We start from the raw sequence: 25,344 nt of genomic DNA, 5'->3' as shown, positions 1-25,344 counted from the left end.
GAACCGGTCAATTATAACTTTTAGCCGGTGTACACACTCGTCACTTTGCGTACGTGACTTCCACATATCATAATTAACACAAAACAATACCAATCCTAAGGGGTAATTTTCCCGTACAAAGTTAGACGAGACACTTACCTCAAAACACGCTAACTCAATCCACTAGTAAGTCTTTCCCTCGATTATCCAACTCCAAACGGCTCGAATCTAGTCAAAACAACTTCATACCATAGATATAAACTATAGCAAGCTATTTCGAACAATTAAGTTGCAATCTTTAAAGAGAAATAAAAAGTCAACTCAAAGAGTCAACCCCAGGACCGCGCCTAGGAACCTGACCAAAATTATAAAATACAAACACCCATTCAATAATGAGCCCAATCATGCAAGAATTACTCAAATAGGACTTCAAATCGCCTTACAAATCCCCAAAATTTAGTCTAAGAAGTTTTCACAATTTTCCCCCAAATTTCCAACTCAAATCACTAATTAAATGATAAAAATAACAATGGATTCATGTAATATAGCCAAAATAGAGTTAGAATCTCTTACACCGATGATTTCCTTGAAAATCCCTCGAAAAATCGCCAAAAGCCGAGCTCTTTAGGTCCAAAAATAAAAATGAGATGAAACTCTCGACCTAAGCCCTTTTCTGCCCAGCAATTTTGCATCTGCGAACACACAACCACATATGCGGCTCTGCCCCTGCAGAATTTCCATTACAGGTGCGGTCCTCACTAAGGTCCAGCACTCTCCGCTTCTGCGGACATAACATGCATCTGCGCTTCCGCTCCTATGGACATATGGGCATTTCTGTGCATGCGCTCCTATGGACGATTTCCGCTTCTACGATAATAGACCAAGTTGGCCAAGTCCGCATCTGCGACCAGCTCTTCTGCACCTACGGACTCGCAGATGCAGAAAATCACCTTGCACCTGCGATCCCAGCCAAGCTCACTCAAGGCCGCTTCTCCGATCAACCTCACGCACCTACAGCCAAACACTCCGCAGGTGCGATGACACCAGAACAACAACAGGTTCTGCAATCCATCAAGTCCAAAATTATTTCGAATTAAATCCGAATCACATTCGGGGGCCCCCGGGACCCTGTCCGAATCTATCAACAAGTTCCAAAACACATAACGGACCTACTCGAGGCCAAATATCACATCAAACAATATCGATTCTACGAATCATAGCCTAATTCAAGCCTATTGAAATTATGAACATCTAACTTCCAAAACTAACGCCGAATTGGAATTTCGCACACAAGTCATGAATGACATGACGGACCTATTCCAACTTTGGAAATTGGAATTCGACCCCGATATCAATAAAGTCAACTCCCGGTCAAACTTCTCAAGCTTTCAAACCTTCAACTTTCTAACTTTCGCCAATTCAAGCTGAAATGACCTACAGACCTCCAAATCAACATTCGGCATGCTCCTAAGTCCAAAATCATCATTCGGAGCTATTGGAACCTTTAAAACTCCATTCCGGAGTCGTCTACATAAAAGTCAAATTACGGTCAACCCTTTCAACCTAAGCCTCCAACTTAGGGACTATCTGTCCCATTTCACTCCGAAAATCACCGAAAACCAAAACCAAACACAACGGCAAGCCACATAATCATAATACAACATAGAGGAGGAAATTAATACGACATAATCTTAGCCTAATTGCCTATTGAAATTATGAACATCTGACTTCAAAAACTAACGTCGAATGACACCAAAATAACCCCGATTTAACTCAAATTTTTCACGCAAGTCATAAATGACATGACAGACCTATTTTCGGGAATCGGAATTTGACCCCGATATTATTAAAGTCAACTCCTGATCAAACTTCTCAACCTTTCAAACCTTTTACTTTCTAACTTTCGCCAATTCAAGCTGAAATGACCTACAAACCTCCAAATCAACATCAGGCATGCTCCTAAATCCAAAATCATCATACGGAGCTATTGAAACCGTTAAAACTCCATTATGGAGTTGTCTACACAAAAGTCAAACTACGGTCAACCCTTTCAACTTAAGCCTCTAACTTAGGACTATGTGTCCCATTTCACTCTAAAACTCACCCGAAACCAAAACCAAACACCCCCGGCAAGTCGGATAATCATAATACAACATAGAGGAGGCAATAAATAGGGGATCGGGGCTAAAATACTCAAACGATCGGCCGAGTCATTACACTTCGTTTCCCATTTTCTTCTGAAATTTTCAAAAAGCAAAATGTTATTAAATAAGAAAATATTTTATCCAAAGATGGCATCTTTAAGACTACAATATTATATTACATTTTGTGCGGGTTCAATAAAACTACCGCAATTTAACCACCGTAAAATCTAAGTTATTTTGTAGTGAACATTATTTTCGTGAGGTTAATCAAGTAGCAGATAACAACAACAACAACAACAACCCAGTATAATTCCACTAGTGGGATCTGGGGAGGGTAGTGTGTACGCAGACCTTACACCTACCCTAGGGTAGAGAGGCTATTTCCGATAGACCCTCGGCTCCCTCCCTCTAAGAACTCCCCACCTTGCTCTTGGGGTGGCTCGAACTCACAACCTCTTGGTTGGAAGTGGAGGGTGCTAATCAAGTAGCAGATGCTCTTACTAAATGGGGCATTGAGGAGAATGAATTCATTTTCCTCAATCCTAGAGATCTGCATGCCTAGTTGTGTCACTGGACCCTATTTGATGGACAAAGCTAAAATGGCTTCCATAAGGCATAAGCAAAGGAGGAACATGTTGTCATAAGTTTTTTTGTTTTTGGCACAGGTTTGTCTTGGATAAATTGGATATACAAGGGTACTAATCTTGTATAGGATCATAGGAGTGTTTATATCTTAGATTATGGATCTTTGTACTTGTATACGACCCTGGTTATTATTACAGGGGTTTTTTGTTGAACATAGGCTAGGTTGATGTCGTCCTCTGTTATGCTGTAACTATTTTTTGTGAGCAATATAAGGACTACGCCTTCTAATGGCGTAAATTGTAAAAATAATTAAAAAAAAGATCTCTTTTTGAGGCCTTAAGCATTTCTTTCATTGAGGTTTTGGTTATGTCCCCGTCGTTGTAATTATTATTGGATGATAAAGCAGGGGTCTTGGACAAAAACCCCATCACCACGGGAGGTGAAAGCCCGAGTAGATGGATTAATTAAAAAAAATAATGCGTTACGTTAAAAAATAAAATTTCTAAATTAACAGATTTTTCACAAGAAATGAAAAAGATAGTTAATTTACCCCATAAACCAAAGAAAACGAAAATATATCATTTTTCAGCTTAAATCGGATCATGGGCTAGCTCTAAATTTCAGAACTTAGCATATTGCATATATTCACTTCTTGAAACGGCCTTTTCTTTGGAATTAATTTGAAACAAATCATTAGGCATACCTTCTCCATAAAAAACACGAACAAATAATTCAAAAAAGATCATAGAATATCAAAAAATAGATCCCTACATTTTGCAATAAAAACATTTCGCGATATATATATAACGTAGTATTGTACAACGCGCAATGAGTCAAAACTAGTTTATTATAGACAACTTTACTAAATACAGCTCTTCGAAATTTTTGATTGGAAATTAGAAAATTTGAGTTTTCAATAATGGCATTATTCCTGAATGACACACATAATCACAAAATAAACACATTTACAATTTGTTATTCACAAATTATGGGCTTTTAGATTATTTGTTTTCTCTTTGCTTCCAAAAAAAATACTCCATTCATTAGTATTTGGTTCCTCTCCATTTCCACAAGTTCTTACTTAGTTAAGTAACACATGTCACATTTTAATTATTCGGGCTAGGGTTCAAACTTGTTCACTTTGTTTGTGTTTAACGACAAGTTTAAAATCATAAACTTGACTATATATTAGGTTATAAGTTAAATAATAATCAAAACGTCAACAATCCCTGATATGGACCAGTTTTGCCGCACCTCTGAATATGCGGAAGAAAATAAAAAACTTTAGGGATTTACAAAATTAAAGTCTGCACCAACATTGATTACGCGTATATATATGCATTAATGTATACAGAATTAGAGAAACCAGTAAGAACGTGACAAGAAATCCAAATATGTGGGATACTAGATTTAAACTAAATCAGAGGGCATAACTTGATGGATGAAATCCTTTACAACATGTAAGTTAATTAAGAGAGATTCATTGCGATATCACGAGCAACGATGTAGAAAGAACTGTATAGTACTTATAAGGGGTCAAATTGTTAGGTGTTAAAAAAAAATTAAAAAAATTGTAGTAAGATGGTGTTGTGGGTATGAGTGAAAGTAAGATATATTTTTCCTTACTCAAAGCGCATATACGTTTTCTATCTTTCCTAATGGTCTCGCAATTGAAACAACAAAAGATAATTGTTTTCAGCGAAACGAACAAAATACACTAGAGGAATAATATATGTAAAATCATGACAAAATTATTAAGTGATACTCCATATACATGAATACAAGTAAAATCTTCTGGCAAGCTTCTCTCCTTCCCTGCGTTCCGGTTCCACCATTCATTATTCAACATTGTGAAGATTAACAGCAAATTATATCACCAAAATTGTCAATATCTAGGAGCACATCATCAGCCCAATTGATCTCTTCTTGGTGGTTGGAGCAGTCACTAATATAGCTGCTATTATTATGTTCGTTCATCTTCTGAGTCTCGTCCATGACTTGATGTTCGGCTTGACAAATTGGTGCTGGTTGTACTGTTGTGCAGTAATCTTCATCAGGTTCATGCAACATAGCTTCGACTATTTTGGCAACATCTTGTTCCTCCATAGTTACCCCATAATTTTTCTCAACTCTTATATTCTTCTTGATTCGGCACACAGCAATATCCTCCTTAGGAATATTATTTTTTCTAAAGAAATCATCCCCGATGGAATATTCTTTCATCAGCCAAATTTTATTGTGCTCTCCTTCTTTACTACGACTAGTTTGAAACTTGAAACATCTTCTAAACCCAACCACAGTTCCCTTACCATTCTTGATAGGATCAATACCTGTTTGGCCTTTCCATGTCCCGTTGACGCAAGTTCGACGTACCCTGTATGTTCGCTCTTCTGCTTCTTCAACCGAGTAAAAAAATAGCGAACCTTCTCTTCGGGATGATCAGAAGCTCCAAATATCTCCCATGGTGGTTGGTCTCCATAGATATCGGCAAGTTGGAAATTAGGGCATTCACTCGGCAAAGGCTCGCCCTTTAGGAACCTTTTCAGAAAGTTGATCAACTCTGCTTCAGTTGGGTGAAACCGAACACACATGATACACCCGCGGCGTACATGTAACGTCGACATGGTATATATTGTCATCTCTTTTTCTTGCTTATAGAGAAACACAAGAATGAGACAATAGCAATTGCCGCAATATGCAAAGACAAGAACCACTACTGTTCTCTCAAGTTAGAAGACGAACTATGAAATGAAACCGTAAACGAATGGAGGAAGTTTATTGACGTGAATGCTGTAATTGACTATATATAGATATTTGATCAGGTTAATTCCAATAGAGAAAATTTAGGAAACAAATTTTTAGGAGAGGAAAAGGGGTTGATTTTCACAATACGTAAGTTTTTTTAACTAACTTAATACTTCACAATTTAATAGAAGAATCTGAAAATATAATTTTCTTACCTTTTTCTCGATTTCATTTTATTTATTTTATCTTACTTTTTCATCCAGTATATAGGAAATTTCTAGTAAATATGTCACGACCCAAAACCAACCGTCGTGATGACGCCTATCGTGGTACTAGGCAAGCCACTACTTACTTTCTAAATACAGTAAAAGTTTTAAAATTATAGACGGAAGAAATTAATATTTAAGAAAAACCTTTGTGGAACAGAAAAAAACTCGCATCACAATACAATCTATCCCAAAAACTGGGGTGTCATCAGGTATATGAGCATCTATACCAGGAGCGGTCTAATCCAACGTCTAAGGAATAAGAACTGAAATGCGATAAAGATAATGAAGGAGAGGCAAGGCCTACGAACGCCATGCAGCTACCTCGATAGTCTCCGGAATCAGCTGCTCAAATATCAACACCCTCTATGACCGGGAACACCTGGATCTGCATACGAAGTGTAGGGTGTAGCGTGAGTAAAACCAACTCAGTAAGTAACAATGATAAATAAGGAACTGAAAGATAGTGACGAGCAACACAGTAATAGTTCATTTTTAATAATCCCAACAAGAAAGTGGACCTGTTTTTCAAATTCGTCAGTTTAAGTCAAATCAATTTATAAATGCCAAGTTCAAGTAAAACCTTGATATAATATCCCTCAGAAGTTTTAAAACAATGACATATAACAACTATGTTCAACAACAATGAAAACAAATACTGCCTCTCAGGGCAACAATCACTCATTCTTTCTCAATATCCCATCACTCGGCTCTTAGCCCTCAACACTCACACTCGATAGGTACCTGCGCTCACTGGGGGTGTGTAGACTCTGGAGGGGCTCCTTCATCCCAAGCGCTATATAGTTGCGGCGTGCAGCCCGATCCCATATAAATAGCCATAAGGCTCGTTGGGCGTGCCACCCGATCCATATATATATATATATATATATATATATATATATATATATATATATATATATATATATATATATATATATACACACACACACAACCTAAGGCTCGTTGCGGCGTGCAACCCGATCCATATACATATAGACCTCAGGCTCGTTGCGGCATGCAATCCGATCCATATATACTCACATAGCTCACAGCTGGGCACTCGGGCCCTATCTTAGTCACTAACCTCCCCAGCCTCTCGGGCTCTCAGAAATCATACAAATCAGACCAAAAGAAATAATAACAAGTACCAACAAGAAAACAAGAGGAAACATAGATATGACACGCAAGTAAAACTGTGAAGCAAATAGCAGCTAATTCAACAAGTACCAGACCGCTGCGGGTCCCAACAGTGATATCATATGGCCTAAGCATGATTTCTAACATGAATGACAGTCAAATTTCTAGATGACAAAGGGAACATGTAATTAACAAGAAGCTATTCGACTTTATAATCTCACGGGACGAACCAAGTCACAATCCCCCAAGGTGCACGCCCACATGCCCGTCACCTAGCATGTGCGTCACCTCCAGAATAATCATATCATACCAAAATCCGGGGTTTCATACCCTCGGGACCAGATTTAAAACTGTTACTTACCTCAAACTGCACAAAATCCTACTCCGAAATGCCTTTGCCCCTCGAATCAGTCTCTAAATTCCCCGCATCTAGACACAAGAAGTACAATATAATTAATATAGGCTAAATGTATCAATTCCACCAGAAAAATACGAAATTATAAGCCAAAATCCGAAATAGGCTCAAACCGGCCCTCTCGGACCCACGTATCGAAATCCGACAAAAGTCATAAAATATGAACACCCATTCACTCACGAGCTCATTCGTACCAAAATTATCCAAATCCGATATCAAAATCCCAATCAAAACTCAAAAACTTAGTTGAAGAACTTCTTCCTATTTTTCCCAAATTTTCCACCCAAATCCGAAATTAAAAGATGAAATTAGTGAAAGATTAGTGGAATATAACCATAAATGGGTTAAGAATCGTTACCCAAAAGCTTCCTCTAAAAATCTCTCAAATTATCGTCCAAATCCGAGCTCTCAAAGTCCCAAAATTGAAAATGGGATAAAACCCTCGAACTTGGCCTTTTCTGCCCAGCAATTTCGCATCTGCGGGCCTATAATCGCACCTGCGATGCCGCACCTGCGGAAATCCTATCGCAGGTGCGGACTTAAGTTACGTCCCATGGGTCCGCATTTGCGAGAGAAGCGCCGCACCTGCGGATGCGCTCCTGCGACCAAGGAACCGCACCTGCGACCCTCACCGCTCCTGCGCATAGACCACTAGCAGAAGCGAGGCCGCTTCTGCACAATTACCTCCGCACCTGCGAACCCAGCTAGGTCTGCTGAATCCCGCATTTATGCTCCTTCATCCGCACGTGCGATTCCGTACCTGCTGTCTCCCCACCGCAGGTCCAAAAACACGAGAAACCAGAAACTTAAATAGATACACAAGTCCAATTTGCGATCCGTTAAGCATACGAACTACACCCGAGGCCCCCGAGACCTCAACTAAATATACCAACAAGTCCTAAAACACTCTACGAACTTAGTCGAGCCCTCAAAAAACGTCAAACAACAACGAAAACATGAATCACCCTCCAATTCAAACTTAATGAACTTGAAACTTTAAATTTCTACAATCGATGCCGAAACCTATCAAATCACATCCGATTGACCTCAAATTTCGCACACAAGTCATATTCAACATTACGGACCTACTCCAACTTCCGGAATTGGAATCCGACCCCGATATCAAAAAGTCCACTTCCGGTCAAAATCTCAAAAAATACGACTTTCGCCATTTCAGGCCAAAATCAGCTACAGACCTCAAATTTACAGTCCGAACACGATTCTAAGTCCAAAATCACCCAATGGAGCTAACGGAACCGACGGAACTCCGGAGTCGTCTTCACGCAGCTCCGACTACATGGTAAAAAGATGAGGATAGCGGCTGCACATATCCTGCTCGGTCTCCCAAGTCACCTCCTCGGCCGGCTGACCCCTCCATTGAACCTTCACAGAAGCAATATTCTTCGACCTCAGCTTTCGAACCTGCCTATCCAATATCGCCACCAGCTCCTCAACATAAGATAAATCCTTGTCCAACTGGACTGAGCTAAAATCCAACACTTGAGACGAATCGCTATGATACATCCGGAGCATAGAATCATAGAATACTGGATGAACTCCTGCTAGACTGGGAGGCAAGGCAAGCTCATAAGCAACCTTCCCAGCACGTCGCAATACCTCAAATGGGCCGATAAACCTCAGGCTTAACTTGCCCTTCTTTCCGAACCTCATAACACCCTTCATGGGTGACACCCGGAGCAGGACCCGCTCTCCAATCATGAATGCAACATCGCGAACCTTCCGATCTGCATAACTCTTATGTCTGGACTGGGCTGTGCGCAGTCTATCCTGAATTACCTTAACCTTCTCCAGAGCATCCTGAACCAAATTTGTACCCAATAATCTAGCCTTGCCCGGCTTGAACCAAACCACTGGAGACCTACACCGCCTACCATACAGAGCCTCATACGGTGCCATCTGGATGCTCGACTGATAACTGTTGTTGTAGGCAAACTCTGCCAGTGGCAAGAACTGATCCCACGAACCCCCAAACTCTATCACACACGCACAGTGCATATCCTCTAATATCTGAATAGTGCGCTCGGACTGTCCGTCCGTCTGTGGGTGAAATGTTGTTCTCAACTCCACTCGAGTACCGAACTCATGCTGTACAGCCCTCCAGAACCATGATGTAAACTGCGTACCCCGATCAGATATGATAGATACCGATACGCCATGAAGCCTAACGATCACACAGATATACACTCGATCCAGCTGCTCGGAAGAATAGGTAGTCATCACAGGAATGAAATGAGCTGACTTGGTCAGCCAATCCATAATTCCCCAAACTGCGTCAAACCTCCGGTGAGTTCGTGGGAGTCCAACAACAAAATCCATAGTGATCCGCTCCCACTTCCACTCCGGAATCTCTAACTTCTGAAGCAACCCACCTAGTCGCTGATGCTCATACTTCACCTATTGGCAATTTAGATACCGAGCCATATACTCAACTATGTCCTTCTTTATTCTCCTCCACCAGTAATGCTGCTTCAAGTCCTGATACATCTTCGCGACACCCGGATGAATAGAATACCGCGAGCTATGAGCCTCCTGAAGAATCAACTCTCGCAAATCATCCACATTGGGTACACATAGCCTACCCTACATCCTCAATGCACCATCATCCCCAATAGTGACCTCCTTAGCATCACCGTGTTGTACCATGTCCTTAAGGATAAGAAGATGAGGGTCATTATACTGACGCTCCCTGATACGATCATAAAGAGAAGACCGAGAGACCACACAAGCCAATACTCGACTCGGCTCAGAAACATCCAATCTAACAAACGGGTTGGCTAAGGTCTGAACGTCCAATGCCAATGGCCTCTCTTCTGCTGGAAGATATGCTAAGCTCCCCAAAATCTCCGCCCGGCGACTCAAGGCATCAGCCACCACATTGGCCTTCCCGGATGGTACAAAATTATGATATCATATTCCTTAAGAAGCTCCAACCACCTCCGCTGATGCAAGTTAAAATCCTTCTGTTTGAACAGATGCTGCAAACTCCGGTGATCAGTGTAAATCTCACAATGGACACCGTACAAATAGTGCCGCCAAATCTTCAAGGCGTGAACAGTAACTGCTAACTTAAGGTAGTGGACAGGATATTTCTTCTCATGAGGCTTCAACTAGCGTGAAGAATAAGCAATCACTCTACCCTCCTGCATCAGAACAGACCCAATACCAATCCACGAGGCATCACAATACACTGTGTAAGAACTAGAAGCTGGTGCTAGAACTAGAACTGGAGCCGTGGCCAAAGCAGTCTTGAGCTTCTAAAAGCTCTCCTCTCAATCACTCGACCACCTAAAAGCAGCACCCTTTTGGTTCAATTTAGTCAAGGTCCATGCAATAGATAAGAAACCCTCCACAAAACGACGGTAATAACCAGCCAAACTGAGAAAACTCCAAATCTCCGTGGCTGAGGACGGTCTGGGCCAACTCTGAACCGCCTCTATCTTCTTCAGATCTACCTGAATACCCTCACCGGACACCACGTACCCAAGAACGCCATTGAACTGAGCCAAAACTCATACTTGGAGAACTTTGTATAAAGCTTCTCCTCCCTCAACCGCTTTAACACAATCCTTAGATGTTGGGCATGCTCCTCCTGGCTACGAGAGTACACCAGGATGTCATCATCGAATACAATAACAAATGAGTCAAGATAAGGCTAAAACACACTGTCCATCAGATGCATGAACGTTGTTGGGGCGTTGGTCAGCCCAAAAGACATACACAAGGAACTCATAATGGTCAAATCGGGTCGTGAAAGTTTTCTTAAGAATATCTTAGTCCTGAATCTTCAGCTGGTGATACCCTGAACTTAAATCAATCTTAGAGAACACCCTCGCTCCCTGAAGCTGGTCAAATAGATCATCAATACACGGCAAAGGATACTTGTTCTTGATTGTGACCTTGTTCAACTGTATGTAATCAATGCACATTATCATAGTACCATCCTTCTTCTTCACAAATAGAACTGGTGCACCCCAAGGTGACGCGCTAGGCCGAATAAACCCCTTATCAAGGAGTTCCTGAAGCTGCTTCTTCAATTCCTTCAACTCCGACGGTGCCATACGATACGGTGGAATAGAAATGGGCTGAGTGCCCAGCACCAAATCAATACTGAAATCAATATCCCAATCAGGCGGCATGCCCAGCAGGTCTGCAGGAAACACATCCGGGAAATCTCGCACCACTAGAACAAAATCAATAGCAGGGGTCTCTGCACTAACATCCCTCACAAAGGCCAGATAAGATAGACAACCCTTCTCAACCATCCACTGAGCCTTCAAGTATGAAATCACTCTACTGGAAACATAGTCTATAGAGCCGCTCCACTCAACTCTCGGCAATCGCAGCATCACCAACGTCACGGTCTTCGCGTGACAATCTAAAACCGCACGACATGGAGACAACCAGTCCATACCCAAAATCACGTCAAAATCGACCATACTAAGAACCAAGAGATCTACTCTAGTCTCCAGGCTCCCAATAGTCACCACACATGACCGATATACTCGGTCCACAATAATAGTATCGCCCACCAGAGTAGATACATGAACAGATGAAACTAGAGACTCGCGGGGCATATCCAGATAATGAGCGAAATACGAGGACACATAAGAATAAGTGGAACCAGGGTCAAATAGTACAGAGGCATCTTTATGGCAAACTGAGACAATACATGTGATCACCACTTGATCGTGCTCCCCCTCTAGGGCGACCTCTAGCTGACTGGGCCCCACCCTGAGCTGGCTTAACGGGTAGTGAAGTAACAAGTGCCGAAGCCGTAGTCTGAATCCTCTATTATGTCTGACCTCCCGTAAGGCTGGGACAATACCTCCTGATATGGCCAAACTCTCCACACTCAGAGCAACTACCTGGTGCTGGTGGTGGAGACTGGAGGGGCCCCCGAGAACCAGGATAACTGGTAGAAGGACCTGGCATAGATGAGCCCTGACCCAATGGAGCATGGGACGAACTCTGAGCTGGAAGGGCACTAAGAGATGAGTGACCTTGCTAGTAACTATGTGAACCATGGCCAGATGATGCACCATGGTGAACAGGGCGAGCCGTCTGAGCATGCCTGTAAGGACGACCCCTGTCGTGGTAGAACTGACCCCCTGAAGGAACACTGCTGAATCCACCCTGTCCACGAAGCCTCTTGGCCTCCCTCTCAACCCGCTCCTGGCTGTGAACCATCTCAATTTGATGAGCAATTTCGACAATCTCATCAAAAGTAGCACCAGACGCTCTATCTCTAGTCAAAAGCAATCGCAGCTGAAAAGTGAGGCCATCTGTGAACCTCACGATCCTCTCCTTGTTCGTGGGAACCAACCAGATAGCATGACTGGCCAACTCAGAAAATCTCATCTCATATTGTGTCACAGAGATATCACCCTAACAAAGCTGCTCAAACTACATGCGTAGCTCCTCTTTGTGGGACTGAGGCACGAACTTCTCCAGGAATAGTTCGGAGAACTGCTGCCAGGTATGGGGTGCTGCGCCGACTGGCCTACACCTCTCGTAAGCCTCCCACCAACTGAAGGCAGCCCTAGAGAACTGAAAAGTAGTGAACGAGACCCTACTGGTCTCTAGAATACCTGTTGTATGGAGTATCCTCTAACACCTGTCCAAGAAGCCTTGTGCATCCTCTCCCTCGGTACCACTAAAAGATGGAGGCTGGAGTCTCCCAAACCTCTTCAATCGAAGATGCTCATCATCAGGCATGACAGGAACCACATAGTCCTCAGCATCTGTAACCGGCTGGGTTGGTGGTTCCCCCGATGTCTGGAGTATCTGTACCACCTACTCTGGTGTGCGGGCAGCAGGAGTCTGAGCACCTCCCCCGACCTGAGAAGTGGCTGTTATGGCCGGAATAGAGACCGCCTGAGCAAGACTAGTGCACATGGTCAGAATCTGAACTAAGACCTCCTGAAGGCCTGGAATCATAATAGGCACAGGTGGTGCCTGAGCTGGTCCCACAGGCTTATCCACAACTGGAGCCTGCTCCTGAACTGGGGCAACTGGTGGATCTGCAGGTGCTGCCCTAGCTGCAGTGCAAGCTATACCTATACCCCTACTGCGACCTCAGCCTATCGCGGCCCTGACTGGTGGTACTGGTGGCTGTCCATCCTGCCCCAGAGTACGCATCCTCACCATCTGTGAGAGAATTAGAACAACAGAAATTTAGTTACTAGAGCACGACAAGAATTCAAGAATGTGAAATTTCCTAAGGGTTCGGCAGCCTCTCGAAGATAAGTACAGACGTCTCTGTACCAATCTGCAAGACTCAACTAAACCTGCTCATGACTCGTGAGACCTATGTAACCTAGGCTCTGATACCAACTTGTCACGACCCAAAATAAATCGTCGTGATGGCGCCTATCATGGTACTAGGAAAGCCACTACTCACTATCTTAACACAGTAAAGGCTTTAAAATTATAGACGGAAGCAATTAATATTTAAGAAAAACCTTTGTGGGACAGAAATAAACTCGCATCACAATACAATCTATCCCAAAAATCGGGGTGTCATCGAGTACATGAGCATATATACCAGCATCATTCTAATACAACGTCTAAGTAATAAGAACTGAAATGCGATAAAGATAATGAATGAGAGCAACGGCCTGCGAATGCCATGCAACTACCTCAATAGTCTCCGGAATCAGCTGCTCAAATATCAACACCAACTATGGCCGGGAATACCTGGATCTGCACACAAAGTGCAGGGTGTAGAATGAGTACAACCAACACAGTAAGTAACAATGATAAATAAGGAACTGAAAGATAGTGACGAGCAACACAACAATAGTGCATTTTTAGTAATCCCAACAAGAAAGTGGACATGCTTTCAAATTCAGCAGTTTAAGTCAAATCAATTTATAAATGCCAAGTTCAAGTAAAACTTTGATATTATATCCCTCAGAAGTTTCAAAACAATGACATATAACAACTACATGCAACAACAATGGAAACAAATACTGCCTCTCAGGGCAAAAATCAATCATTCTTTCTCAATAGATTATCACTCAACTCTCAGCCCTCAACACTCACACTCGATAGGTACCTGCGCTCACTAAGGGTTACTGACTCCGGAGGGGCTCCTTCAACCCAATCGCTATATTGCTGCGGTATGCAGTCCGATCCCATATAAATAACCATAAGGCACTTTGCAGCGTGCAACCCGATCCATATATATATATATATATATATATATATATATATATATATATATATATATATATATATATACAACCCTAAGGCTCGTTGCGGCGTGCAACCCGATCCATATACATACAGCCCTCAGGCTTGTTGCGGTGTGCAACCCGATCCATATACACTCATATAGCTCATAGCTCGGCACTCAGGCCCTATCTCAGTCACTAACCTCCCAGCGTCTTGGTCTCTTAGAAATCATACAAATCAGCCCAAAAGAAATAATAACATGTATCAACAAGAAAACAAGAGGAAACAGAGATATGACACGCAAGTAAAATTGTGAAGAAAATAGCAAGTAATTCAATAAGTACCCGACCATTTCGGGTCCCAACAGTGATATCATACGGCCTAAGCATGGTTTCTAACATGAATGGCAGTCAAATTTCTAGAAGACAGAGGGAACATGTAATTAACAATAAGCTATTCAACTTTACAGTCTCACGGGACAAACCAAGTCACAATCCCCTACAGTGCACGCCCACACGCCCGTCACCTAGCATGTGCGTCACCTCCAAAATAATCATATCATACCAAAATTCGGGGTTTCATACTCTCAGGACCAGATTTAAAACTTTTACTTACCTCTAACCGCACAAAATCCTACTCCGAAATGCCTTTGCCCCTTGAATCAGTCTCTAAATGCTCCGAATCTTGCCACAAGCAGTACGATATACATAATATAGGCTAAAGGAATCAATTTCACAAGAAAAACACAAAATGATAAGCCAAAATTCGAAATAGGCTCAAACCCCTCCCCCCCGAGCACACGTCTTGAAATCCGACAAAAGCTACAAAATATGAACACCCATTCACTCACGAGCTCATTCGTACCAAAATTATCCAAATACGATATCAAAATCCCAATCAAAACTCAAAAACTTAGTTGAAGAACTTCTTCCCATTTTTCCCAAATTTTCCACCCAAATTCGAAATTAAAAGATGAAATTAGTGATAGATTAGTGGAATATAACCATAAATGGGTTAAGAATCGTTACCCAAAAGCTTCATATGAAAATCTCCCAAATTATCATCCAAATCTGAGCTCTAAAAGTCTCAAAAGTGAAAATGGGATAAAACCCTCGAACTTGGCCTTCTCTGTCCAGCGATTTCGCATCTGCGGGCCTATAATCGCACCTGAGATACCGCACCTGCGGAAATTCTATTGCAGGTGCAGACTTAACTTATGTCCCTTGGGTCCGCATCTGCGAGAGTAGCGCCGCACCTGCGGATGCGCTCCTGCGACCCTCACCGCTCCTGCGCACAAACCAACCGCAGAAGCGAGGTCACTTCTGTGCAATTACCTCCGCACCTGTGAACCCAGCTTGGGCTGCCAAATCCTGCATCTGCGCTGCTTCATCCGCACGAGCGAGTCTGCACCTGCGGTCTCCCCACTGCAAGTGCAAGAACACCAGAAACCAAAAACTTCTGCAGATACACAAGTCCAATTTTCGATTCGTTAAGCATCTGAACTATACCCGAGGCCCCCGGGACCTCAACCAAATATACCAACAAGTCCTAAAACACCATACGAACTTAGTCGAGCCCTCAAAACACGTCAAACAACAACGAAAATACGAATCACCCTCCAATCCAAATTTAATGAACTTGAAACTTTAAATTTCTACAACCGATGCCGAAACCTATCAAATCACGTCAGATTGACCTCAAATTTGGCACACAAGTCATATTCAACATTACGGACCTACTCCAACTATCGGAATTGGAATCTGATCCCGATATCAAAAAGGCCACTTCCGATCAAAATCTCAAAAAATCTGACTTTCGCCATTTCAAGCCTAAATCAGCTACAAACCTCAAATTTACAGTCTAGACACGCTCCTAAGTCCAAATCACCCAACAGAGCTAACGGAACTTCGGAGTCATCTTCACACAGTTCGAACTACGGTCAAAATCTAAGACTTAAGCTTTAGTTTTTAGGGACTAAGTATCCCAAATCACTCCAAAACCACAACAAAACCTCCCGGCAAGTCACACCAGCAGAAAAAGATACGGGGAAAGCAGAAAATAAGGGATCAGGGCTATTACTCTCAAAATAACCGGTCGGATCGTTACAAAATAGTTTCCTTAACAAAATAAAGAAAGATTAATAAATTAAAAAATAATGTACTTACTTTCCTCTTTTCCGTTTTCAAGGTTTTTTAATTTTTTACTTTAGGTAATTAACTGCAATTTGGTCTAATAGGAAATTTCTAATTAACAGTTCTTGGGAGGGTTGTGCTTGGGACTCAAGTAATTTGTCTGGATTTCTAAATTTTTTTTGTCCTTACATTTTATGGGCTAAATTTATAACTCGAACTAATTTTAAACCTCTGGGCACTGAGAACGCTCTATATAAAAATCAATCACACATTTTTCGGTTCTTTTTATGAAAATTTATTTTTCATAAAATTTATGCCATTAAGCACATGTATATTATTTCTTATTTATAGCAAGTAAAAGGATTATGACAATATCTATCTATATATATATATATATATATATAGCAACTGAAAATACTTTGAGGAGGGAATAATACTTAAAGTTGCTGGTGGTTTAATGCTTGAACATCCGCCAACATTGCCTTCGTCTCAACTGAATACACAATAACTATTTTGCTGCTTAATTAATTAGTTACTTGTTAGAATTATTGCTTAGTATAATTATACTTTCAAACTCAGATTGACTAAACTGAATTATAATCTTGGTAAAACTAGTGGGTAGTTAACATAAGTCTCTGTGGGTTCGACACTCGATTTATCACTTTATTACTTGTACGACCACGTATACTTGCGTGTGTGTTTGGGAGCATTAAGTTTTTTGCACCGTTGTCGGGGACTTGAATATTGACTACTTTCTAGTTTTTACTTTAGTTGTTTATTTCGTCAATTCTAACATTTCTTATTGGTTTCTCTAGTCTCAGGAACTTTGATTGAATGCGAAGGGTCAGAAGCCAGGATAGACTTCAAGGCTTTGACCCCGAACCTGAGAGAATATTTCACAGGAGGTTGAGGGAAGCAAGGGACGCAGAACATATTCAGGCACTTGTTCAACTACATGTGAACATGGCAGAGGAATAACATGTGATACCCAACATTGCTAATGTCACCTCCAGCATTGTGAAGCCCAGAATCACTGGGCACTTTGAGCTAAAGTAGAGCATGATCCAGCTACTACATGCCAATGGGCAGTTTATGGGTCTTCCACCTGAGGATCCATAACAATACATCTTGAACTTCTTGGAGATTAGTGATAATTATATCACTAACGGAGTCACTCCAGACTATGTGAGGCTCAAATTGTTCCTGTTTTCTCTGTTGGGCTAAGCAAAGCAGTGGTTGAAGGCGGAACCAACTAATTCTATTATATCATGAAATGATCTGGCGAGGAAAGTTTTGACACGGTTCTTTCCTTCAGGAAAAACTGCGAAGATTAGAAGTGAGATAGTCGCCTTTAAATAGAAATCGAGAGATTCTTTATATTCATCTTGGGAAAGGTTCAAGGGGCTGCTGAAAGACTGTCCTCATCACAATAAGACAAATGAAGTGTTAGCTCACACCTTCATAGAAGGGCTCCATCCAGAGACAAAAATTATGGTGGACGCTGTAGTGGGAGGTCAAGTGTTAGAGAAAAGCTTCGATAAAATATATGCATTATTGAACAAATTCTCCAAAAGAAATCCTGATTTGCAAGGAGAGATGGGTAGACACACAGTTCAATAATCCATAGGGGTCCTTAAGTTAGATGGTGTTTCTGCATTATCAGCACAGGTTGCCACATTGGCTAACCAAGTCAATAAAATGACCTTGGTTATTAACAAGCAACAAGGTTAACAAGTGCAGATATTTTGTGAAGTATGTGGAGAGGGTCACACGAGCGACTTATGCCCAACTAATCCAGAGTCTGTTTATTTTGTGGGTAATGCAAATAGGGGCCAGACAAACCAGTATGGGAACACTGGAGGAAACACCCAAACTTCTCTTGGGGTGCAAACCAAGATGCTCGGAATCAGTACAGGCCACAAGCTCCTCAACAGTAATATAGACCACCACAGGTTGAACATCCTACAAACCGAACGAGTCACATTAAAGAGATGCTAAAGAAATGAATGGTTGACCAGCAGGCCCAAACATTAGCGATGAAAAATTTGGAGTGACAAATGGGGCAACTTGCCAGTGCCCAAAATACTCGACCAGTTGGAGCTCTTCCAGGCGACACCGAGGCTAATCCTAAGATATTATCAATGATGTGTCATTGAGGAATATGACACAGTTAGAAGAAGTCCCATTGAAAAAGAGAAAAAAAGTGACCTTTAATGAGAAATCGGGCTCCATAGAAGCAGAATCAAAAAAGGAAAAAGAGTCAGAGAAGCCAGTTGAAGAGGTGGTGGAAAATAAACCCCTACCATTAGTTGCGAGGCCACCACCCTCATTCCCTCAGAGATTGCAGAAAGTGAAGGATAATGATGCTTATAAAACGTTTCTTGATATTTTGAAGCAGGTGCAAAACAATATTCTGTTGATAGACATCTTGCAAGAAGTGCCCAAACATGCCAAATACATCAAGGACATAGTGGCAAATAAGAGGAGGTTGGCACATTTTGAGTCTGTGGCACTTACTGAAGAATGTACCTCAAGAATTCAAAGCAATCTACCTCAGAAATTGAAGGATCCAGGTAGTTTCACTATCCAAATCTCTATTGGTAAGCGCGCAGTCGAGCGAGCTTTGTGTGATCTTGGGGAGAGAATCAATTTGATGTTGTTGTATGTGTTCAGACAGTTGGGGTTTGGTGAGCCGCGCCCAACCACAGTAATTTTACAGTTGGTTGATCGCTCCCTTGCTCATCCTGAAGAAGTACTGGATTGAAGATGTGTTAGTTCGAGTGGGTTCTTTCATATTCCATGTTGATTTCATTATCTTGGACTATGAGCCTGATCAAGAATTCCCATTTATTTTAGGGCATCCATTCTTAGCCATGGGCTGAGCTATTATCGATGTATGTGAAGGAAACATGACAATGAGAGTGGGTGATCGAGTGGAGGTATTCAATCTGTATAAAGCACTCAGACTGCCAGGCCACTATGAAGCTATCCATGATTTATGTTGTGGAAAGTGATGTGGCTTCATTGGTGACTTATATAAGCCCCATAGATTCTCTTGAACGAGCCTTGATGGGGGATGAAGAAGAAAGTGAAGATGAGATGATAGAAGAAATTGAGCAAGTACTTAACATGTCTTGCAAATATGTCCATGGGCTTGGGAGATTTGAGGAGTTGGACAAACTTGTTACTCTGACCCCTCCTAAACCATTTATTGACGAAGCTCCAAAGCTAGAGCTCAAACCTCTTCCAGTGCACTTGTGCTATGCTTACTTGGGGAACTCTGAAACATTTCCAGTGATTATCTCATCCAGCTTAACTAATGTGCAAGAAGAAAAGCTGCTCAGAGTGCTTCGTGAGCATAAAAAAACTATTGGGTGGACAATTGCTGATATAAAAGGAATCAGTCCATCATTTTGTATGCATACAATATTTCTAGAAGATGGACACATCCCTAGTGTTGAGCAATAAAGAAGATTAAATCCGATTATGAAAGAGGTCTTGAAGAAGGGAGTAATTAAATGGCTTGAGGCATGTATCATCTTCCCTATTTCTAACAGCAACTGGGTGAGCACAGTGCATTGTGTGCCTAAAAAGGGGGGATGACTGTTGTAGAGAATGAGAAAAATGAGCTAATTCCTACTCGCACTGTGATGGGGTGGAGAGTTTACATTGACTACAGAAGGCTCAACAAAGCAACCTGCAAGGACCACTTCCCACTTACATTCATTGACCAGATGTTGGGCAGATTGGCGGGGCATGAATATTATACTTCCTTGATGGTTATTTGGGGTACAACTAGATTGTCATTTTCCCAGAGGATCAGGAAAAGACCACTTTTACATGTCCTTATGGTACTTTTTCTTTCAAGCGAATGCCATTTGGTCCTTGTAATGCACCGGCCACTTTCCAGAGGTGTATGATGGCTATTTTTACTGATATGGTGGAGCAATTCGTAGAAGTCTTCATGGATGATTTTTCAGTCTTTGGGTCTTCTTAGGATGACTGTTTGAAGAATTTGGGCAAAGTGTTGACCAGTTGTGAAGAAACAATTTAAGTGCTATACACGCTTTATTATAGATTTTTCAAACATTGCTACTCTTTTTTGCAGGTTGCTTGAAAAGGATGTAATTTTCAATATTGATGAAGCCTGCCTGAAGGCATTTGAGGAGCTCAAAAAGAAGTTCGTGACTGCCGCCATTATTGTGGCACCTGATTGGTCCTTACCATTTGAACTTATGTGCGACGCAAGTGAACATGCTATTGGGCAGTGCTTGGCCAGAGGAAGGACAAAATGTTTTAGTCCACATACTATGCGAGTAAGACTCTTGATGATACATAGCTGAATTACACCACCACTGAAAAGGAGTTGTTGGCCGTTGTGTGGGCCTTTGAGAAATTCCGGCATACTTGGTGGGAACAAAAGTTGTAGTCCATACCAACCATGCAGCAATCAGGTATCTATTTATAATAAAAGGAATCCAAGGCTAGATTGACGCGCTGGGTTTTGTTATTGCAGGAATTTGATGTAGAAGTACGAGATCGGAAGGGCACAAAAAAACAAGTAGCCGACCATCTATCAAGGCTGGAAGTCATGAGCACGTGGAGGAAGGTAGACAAATTGAGGAGGTATTTCCTAATGATCAACTTTTTGCTATCACCTAAGACCCTCCCCCATGGTACACGGATTATGTGAATTATATTATGAGTGGGGTACTTCTTCCCGTAATTGAATCTAAAGCTAGAAAGAGGTTTCTACATGATGTGAACTTCTACTACTGGGATGAGCCATTCTTGTACAGACAGTGTGCCGATCAGTTGATGAAGAGATGCATTCCTGAAAAGGAGGTGGAATTAGTGTTGTATGATTATCATGCCTCGCCTTATGGAGGTCATCGTGGACACTATAGGATAGCTGCAAAAGTTTTACAGTATGGGTTCTTTTGGCCAACATTGTTCAAGGATGCCCATGCGTTTGTTAAGAAGTGTGACCAGTGTCATAGAATAGGAACAATTAAAAGGAGGCATCAGATGCCTTTGAATAATATCTTGGAGGTGGAGATTTTTTATGTGTGGGGGATAGACTTCATAGGACCGTTCCCAATGTCTAGAGGAAATAAATATATCTTGCTAGCAGTTGACTACGTGTCAAAATGGGAAGAGGCTATCGCATTTCCAATCAATGATGCCAAGGTGGTAGCTGATTTACTGAAGAAAAACACATTCTCGAGGTTTGGGACTCCACGTGCCTTGATTAGTGATGAAGGGACACATTTCTGCAATCGGTTGTTGAGTAACCTTCTAACAAATAAGAGATCCGCCACAGATTTGCCATGACATATCACCCGCAAACAAGTGGACAAGATGAGGTGCCCAACAGAGAAATAAAGCAGATATTAGAGAAGAGAGTGAGTTTGAATAGGAAGGATTGTGCTGCAAAGTTAGATGATGCCTTGTTGGCATATATAACTGTATACAAAATACCAAGTGGGGCATCCCCGTATAAGCTTGTTTATGGGAATGCATGTCACTTGCCGGTTATACTTGAACAGAAGGCGTATTGGGCAATTAAAAAGTTGAATATGGACTTTGAAGCCGCGGGAGAGAAGAGGCTGTTCCAGTTGAATGAGTTAGATGAGTTCAGGCTGCACTCATATGAAAATGCTAAGCTTTGCAAGGAGAAAACAAAAAGGTGGCATGACAAACGAATCAAGCCACATCACTTTGAACCGGGCCAAAAGGTACTATTGTTAAATTCTAGGCTTAATTTGTTTCCTGGGAAGTTAAAACCGAGGTGGTCAGGTCCATTTGAGGTGGTGAGAGTAACTCCTTATGGTGAATTGAGTTGCGCGCTTTAAATGGTGAAAGAAATTTTTTTAGTGAATGGGCAAAGAGTCAATCACTATTAGGGAGGTGTCATTGATCATGAGAAGTCCAAAGTAATACTCGCTGATGAGTAAGCAAGGACCTAAATCGTGACGCGATGTTGAATCAGGCGCTTGTTGGGAGGCAACCCAATTTTTATTGCTTTCATAGCTTAGCTTTTCAATTTTTTTTAGTTATAGTAGACTAGAATTTTTTGTTTTCTTTGTAGGCATATAAATCATAGGTAGAATGGTGTAGGGTATGTAAATTGGATATATAAAGTGCTCGGAGGGATCGGGGATTTCATTCAAAGAAAAAGGGAAAACAATGCACAGACCAGCGCCTAGGCTAGCGCCCAGCGCTACCTGTGGCGCAAAAAATAGAAAGATTTCTTCCCCGGCGCAAGGCCTAGCACAATGCGCTGGGCTGGAGGGTCAGGTAAATATTTTTTCTCTCTTTCGTTTATTATTTAAAACAACTCCCCCACAGTGTGAGATAATGCTGGGTATGTTATTGTTGTTGTTGTTGTATTTAAAACAACTACCCCTAAAACCCGACCCACATACCCATCTACCCTCACATTACAACCCATGACCCATAACCAAATCCCTCCTAATTAAAATAACTCTAACCCCCCCCCAGCCCTTCTCTCGTTCTCCCCGCTACTCTTCCATCCTCTCTGCCCCCGTCTCTATCTCCGCCCCTCTCTCAATTCTTATAGTTTTTTTTCCTCTCCTCTTGCATTCATCTACAAATCTCCCAGGTATGTTTCCCTTCTCCCTTTTTCTTTTATTTTGTAGATTATAATGCCCATCCCCCCTCCCAAACTCCCATCTCCAAATTCCCCCATAAGTTGCTTCTTAAAACTTGTTCTATGGTGGGTGGCCCGATTGTAGAACAAAATTGGTTATTACAACTTGGTTGTTGTGTTGTATACGGAGTAGTAAACTTCAATTCCCTATACTTCATAAAATTTGGGAGGGCCACCATCTTTCACCATTGTTGAATTGAGTTGAACAAACTTAATGTCCACCATGTGTTTGATAAAATGTTTGAAAGAGTCAATTGGGCACCGGTGAAGTCTGACTAGCTGAGTGTAGTTGTATGTGATATCGGGCTAATTATGGGGTGTTGGGGTTGGGTTTACCTAACCCAAATCTTATCTTTAATGTTCACATGTTATAACCATGCCACCCACACCATGTATCTTGTACTATATATGTTGTAGAACTTTGTTAGAATTAGCTAGTGTAGTATATTAGTTGTAGAGATTGGGACCATTTGTTACTTTCTTGCACTAAGGCTAAGTCACATCGCCATGATCGACTATTTGATTTGTGTTGCATAGTTAGTGCATTATAATTGTACGGCATGGGGAAGTCTTGAGTACCCATCGCCTTGTGGTGCAACACTTGTGCATTTTCAACCAATATTGTGGGTATATTACATAGAGCCTTCGATTTTAAGTGTGGGGTCATCTTTGACTCTCACGATAATCTTAGATGGATTTCTTGATTCATTCTCACATTCATGATTATTTTTGTTGTAGGTTGATATGGCTTGTGATAGTGCGAACAAGGGTAAAGGAGTGGGGACGTCCTCAACCACTGTTCTCGCTCCTAAAAAGCCCAAGCAAGGGGAAACGTCATCTCGACAAGCTAAAGGGAAACAGGTTGCCGACGGATTGAAGAAGGCACCATCGGGACCAGGGCCTCATTTAGATCTAGTTCGTGAGGATGCCATACAATGGCATAATAACTTTGTGCCATATGGGTGATATGTCTCTGAAATGGGAATTAATGTGAAAACTCTCGAACAGAACTTCCCGAACGTGCTTGCCTGGTTAAAAGAAATAAAGATGGATAAGTTACTAGAGTGAACGGGCCATGCAAATTTGAGTATGGTGTGAGATCTTTACCTAAATTGGAATAGGGACTTGTTCAAGTCACGGGTCCGCAGAAAGGAGGTGCCAATGGATAGGTGTTCCTTATGTGAATTTGTGGGAGTTGATAGCCCTAACCCGCGAAGGCTGCAAACGTTTTTCAAATGCCCAAGCTATTAGGTTATACGTCACACTCTATGTGGAGGCGATTTGAATGCAAAGTGGACAAGAACTAAGAGTGATGCCCATCTTGAGATGATCCGACTTCAACAAGACTGCCAAGGTGTGGCAAAATTTCATGCAGGGCAGACTAATGCCGGTTGAGCACAACAACAAGTGCACTAGAGCTCAAGTGTTTAATATTTTTCTGATTACTGGGCGACCCATCAATGTGGGAGAGATCATGTTGGGGGATATGGACTGCACATGATCTGGGAGGAAAATCAATAGATTCTTCTTTGGCAACTTGCTAACACAGTACATGTTGTCCCGGGAGGTACTTGAATATCACGGTTATGCCGAGGTTGTGGAGGCTCCTAAGAGGTTGATGGACATCACATCGTTGTTTGAGTCTACGTCTAAGCTAAGCTATGCGACACATAATGAGAGGGACAGGAACTTCAACAGGTATCTCTATAGCCCCCTAAATGTGATCATGAGCAGGTTGGGCGTGTCGGACGAGGAGCGTATGCATCTATGTAATGATCTGTCCAATTCTTCCATCAGAGGATGAGAACACCCATGAAGGCTCTGACACTAAGGATGATCTTGATGCTGACATCATGGGGCCCATGGCTTTGGTGCCCCTGGGAGCGGATGATGATGATGAGCCCGGAGCTGCTACTGGTGGGTATTCTGAGGAGGTAGAATCCGACTAGCAGGGAGCTCTTCTTTCCACCTTACTTTGCTTTAAATTCTTACATGCATCGGGGACTGTGCATATGTTAAGTGTGGGGTGGGGAATCTACTTTATATGATGTAAATTGTATAAATCTATTTT

General features: G+C 41.9%; 3 protein-coding genes and 1 pseudogene across 3 annotated transcripts; 3 read left to right on the top strand and 1 right to left on the bottom strand.

Moving 5' to 3' along the window:
- Positions 1-4,418: 4,418 nt before the first annotated feature.
- On the bottom strand, positions 4,419-5,455 carry LOC104103959 (NAC domain-containing protein 78-like; annotated as a pseudogene).
- A 13,306-nt stretch (positions 5,456-18,761) lies between these two features.
- LOC104103975 (uncharacterized) lies at positions 18,762-19,364 on the top strand. The gene has a single exon (XM_009611947.1). It carries the CDS (start codon positions 18,762-18,764, stop codon positions 19,362-19,364), a length of 603 nt encoding a protein of 200 aa, XP_009610242.1.
- Positions 19,365-20,199: 835 nt separating this feature from the next.
- Positions 20,200-21,934, top strand: LOC138908411 (uncharacterized). Its single transcript, XM_070199076.1, has 5 exons — positions 20,200-20,379; positions 20,469-20,587; positions 20,709-20,916; positions 21,117-21,226; positions 21,400-21,934. The coding sequence occupies exons 1-5, from the start codon at positions 20,200-20,202 to the stop codon at positions 21,932-21,934; spliced, it is 1,152 nt and encodes a 383-aa protein (XP_070055177.1).
- LOC104103967 (uncharacterized) lies at positions 21,931-24,239 on the top strand. Its single transcript, XM_009611938.2, has 2 exons — positions 21,931-22,338; positions 24,012-24,239. Exons 1-2 carry the CDS (start codon positions 21,931-21,933, stop codon positions 24,237-24,239), a joined length of 636 nt encoding a protein of 211 aa, XP_009610233.2.
- The last annotated feature ends 1,105 nt before the right edge of the window (positions 24,240-25,344 follow it).

This window comes from Nicotiana tomentosiformis, chromosome 3 (genome assembly GCF_000390325.3).
Source record: "Nicotiana tomentosiformis chromosome 3, ASM39032v3, whole genome shotgun sequence".
Taxonomy (NCBI): domain Eukaryota; kingdom Viridiplantae; phylum Streptophyta; class Magnoliopsida; order Solanales; family Solanaceae; genus Nicotiana; species Nicotiana tomentosiformis.
Note: the sequence above shows the minus strand (reverse complement) of the source record. Positions and strands in the feature narration are given on the sequence as shown.

Coding starts and splice junctions, on each gene's coding strand:
- LOC104103967 (XM_009611938.2), top strand. CDS start 21,931: ATGACATATCACCCGCAAACAAGTGGACAAGATGAGGTGCCCAACAGA. Junction 22,339..24,011: donor ACTTTGAACCGGGCCAAAAG/GTACTATTGTTA, acceptor TTTTTGTTGTAG/GTTGATATGGCTTGTGATAG.
- LOC138908411 (XM_070199076.1), top strand. CDS start 20,200: ATGACTGTTGTAGAGAATGAGAAAAATGAGCTAATTCCTACTCGCACT. Junction 20,380..20,468: donor AATATTATACTTCCTTGATG/GTTATTTGGGGT, acceptor TTTTCTTTCAAG/CGAATGCCATTTGGTCCTTG. Junction 21,227..21,399: donor AAGGTAGACAAATTGAGGAG/GTATTTCCTAAT, acceptor ATTCTTGTACAG/ACAGTGTGCCGATCAGTTGA.
- LOC104103975 (XM_009611947.1), top strand. CDS start 18,762: ATGACACAGTTAGAAGAAGTCCCATTGAAAAAGAGAAAAAAAGTGACC.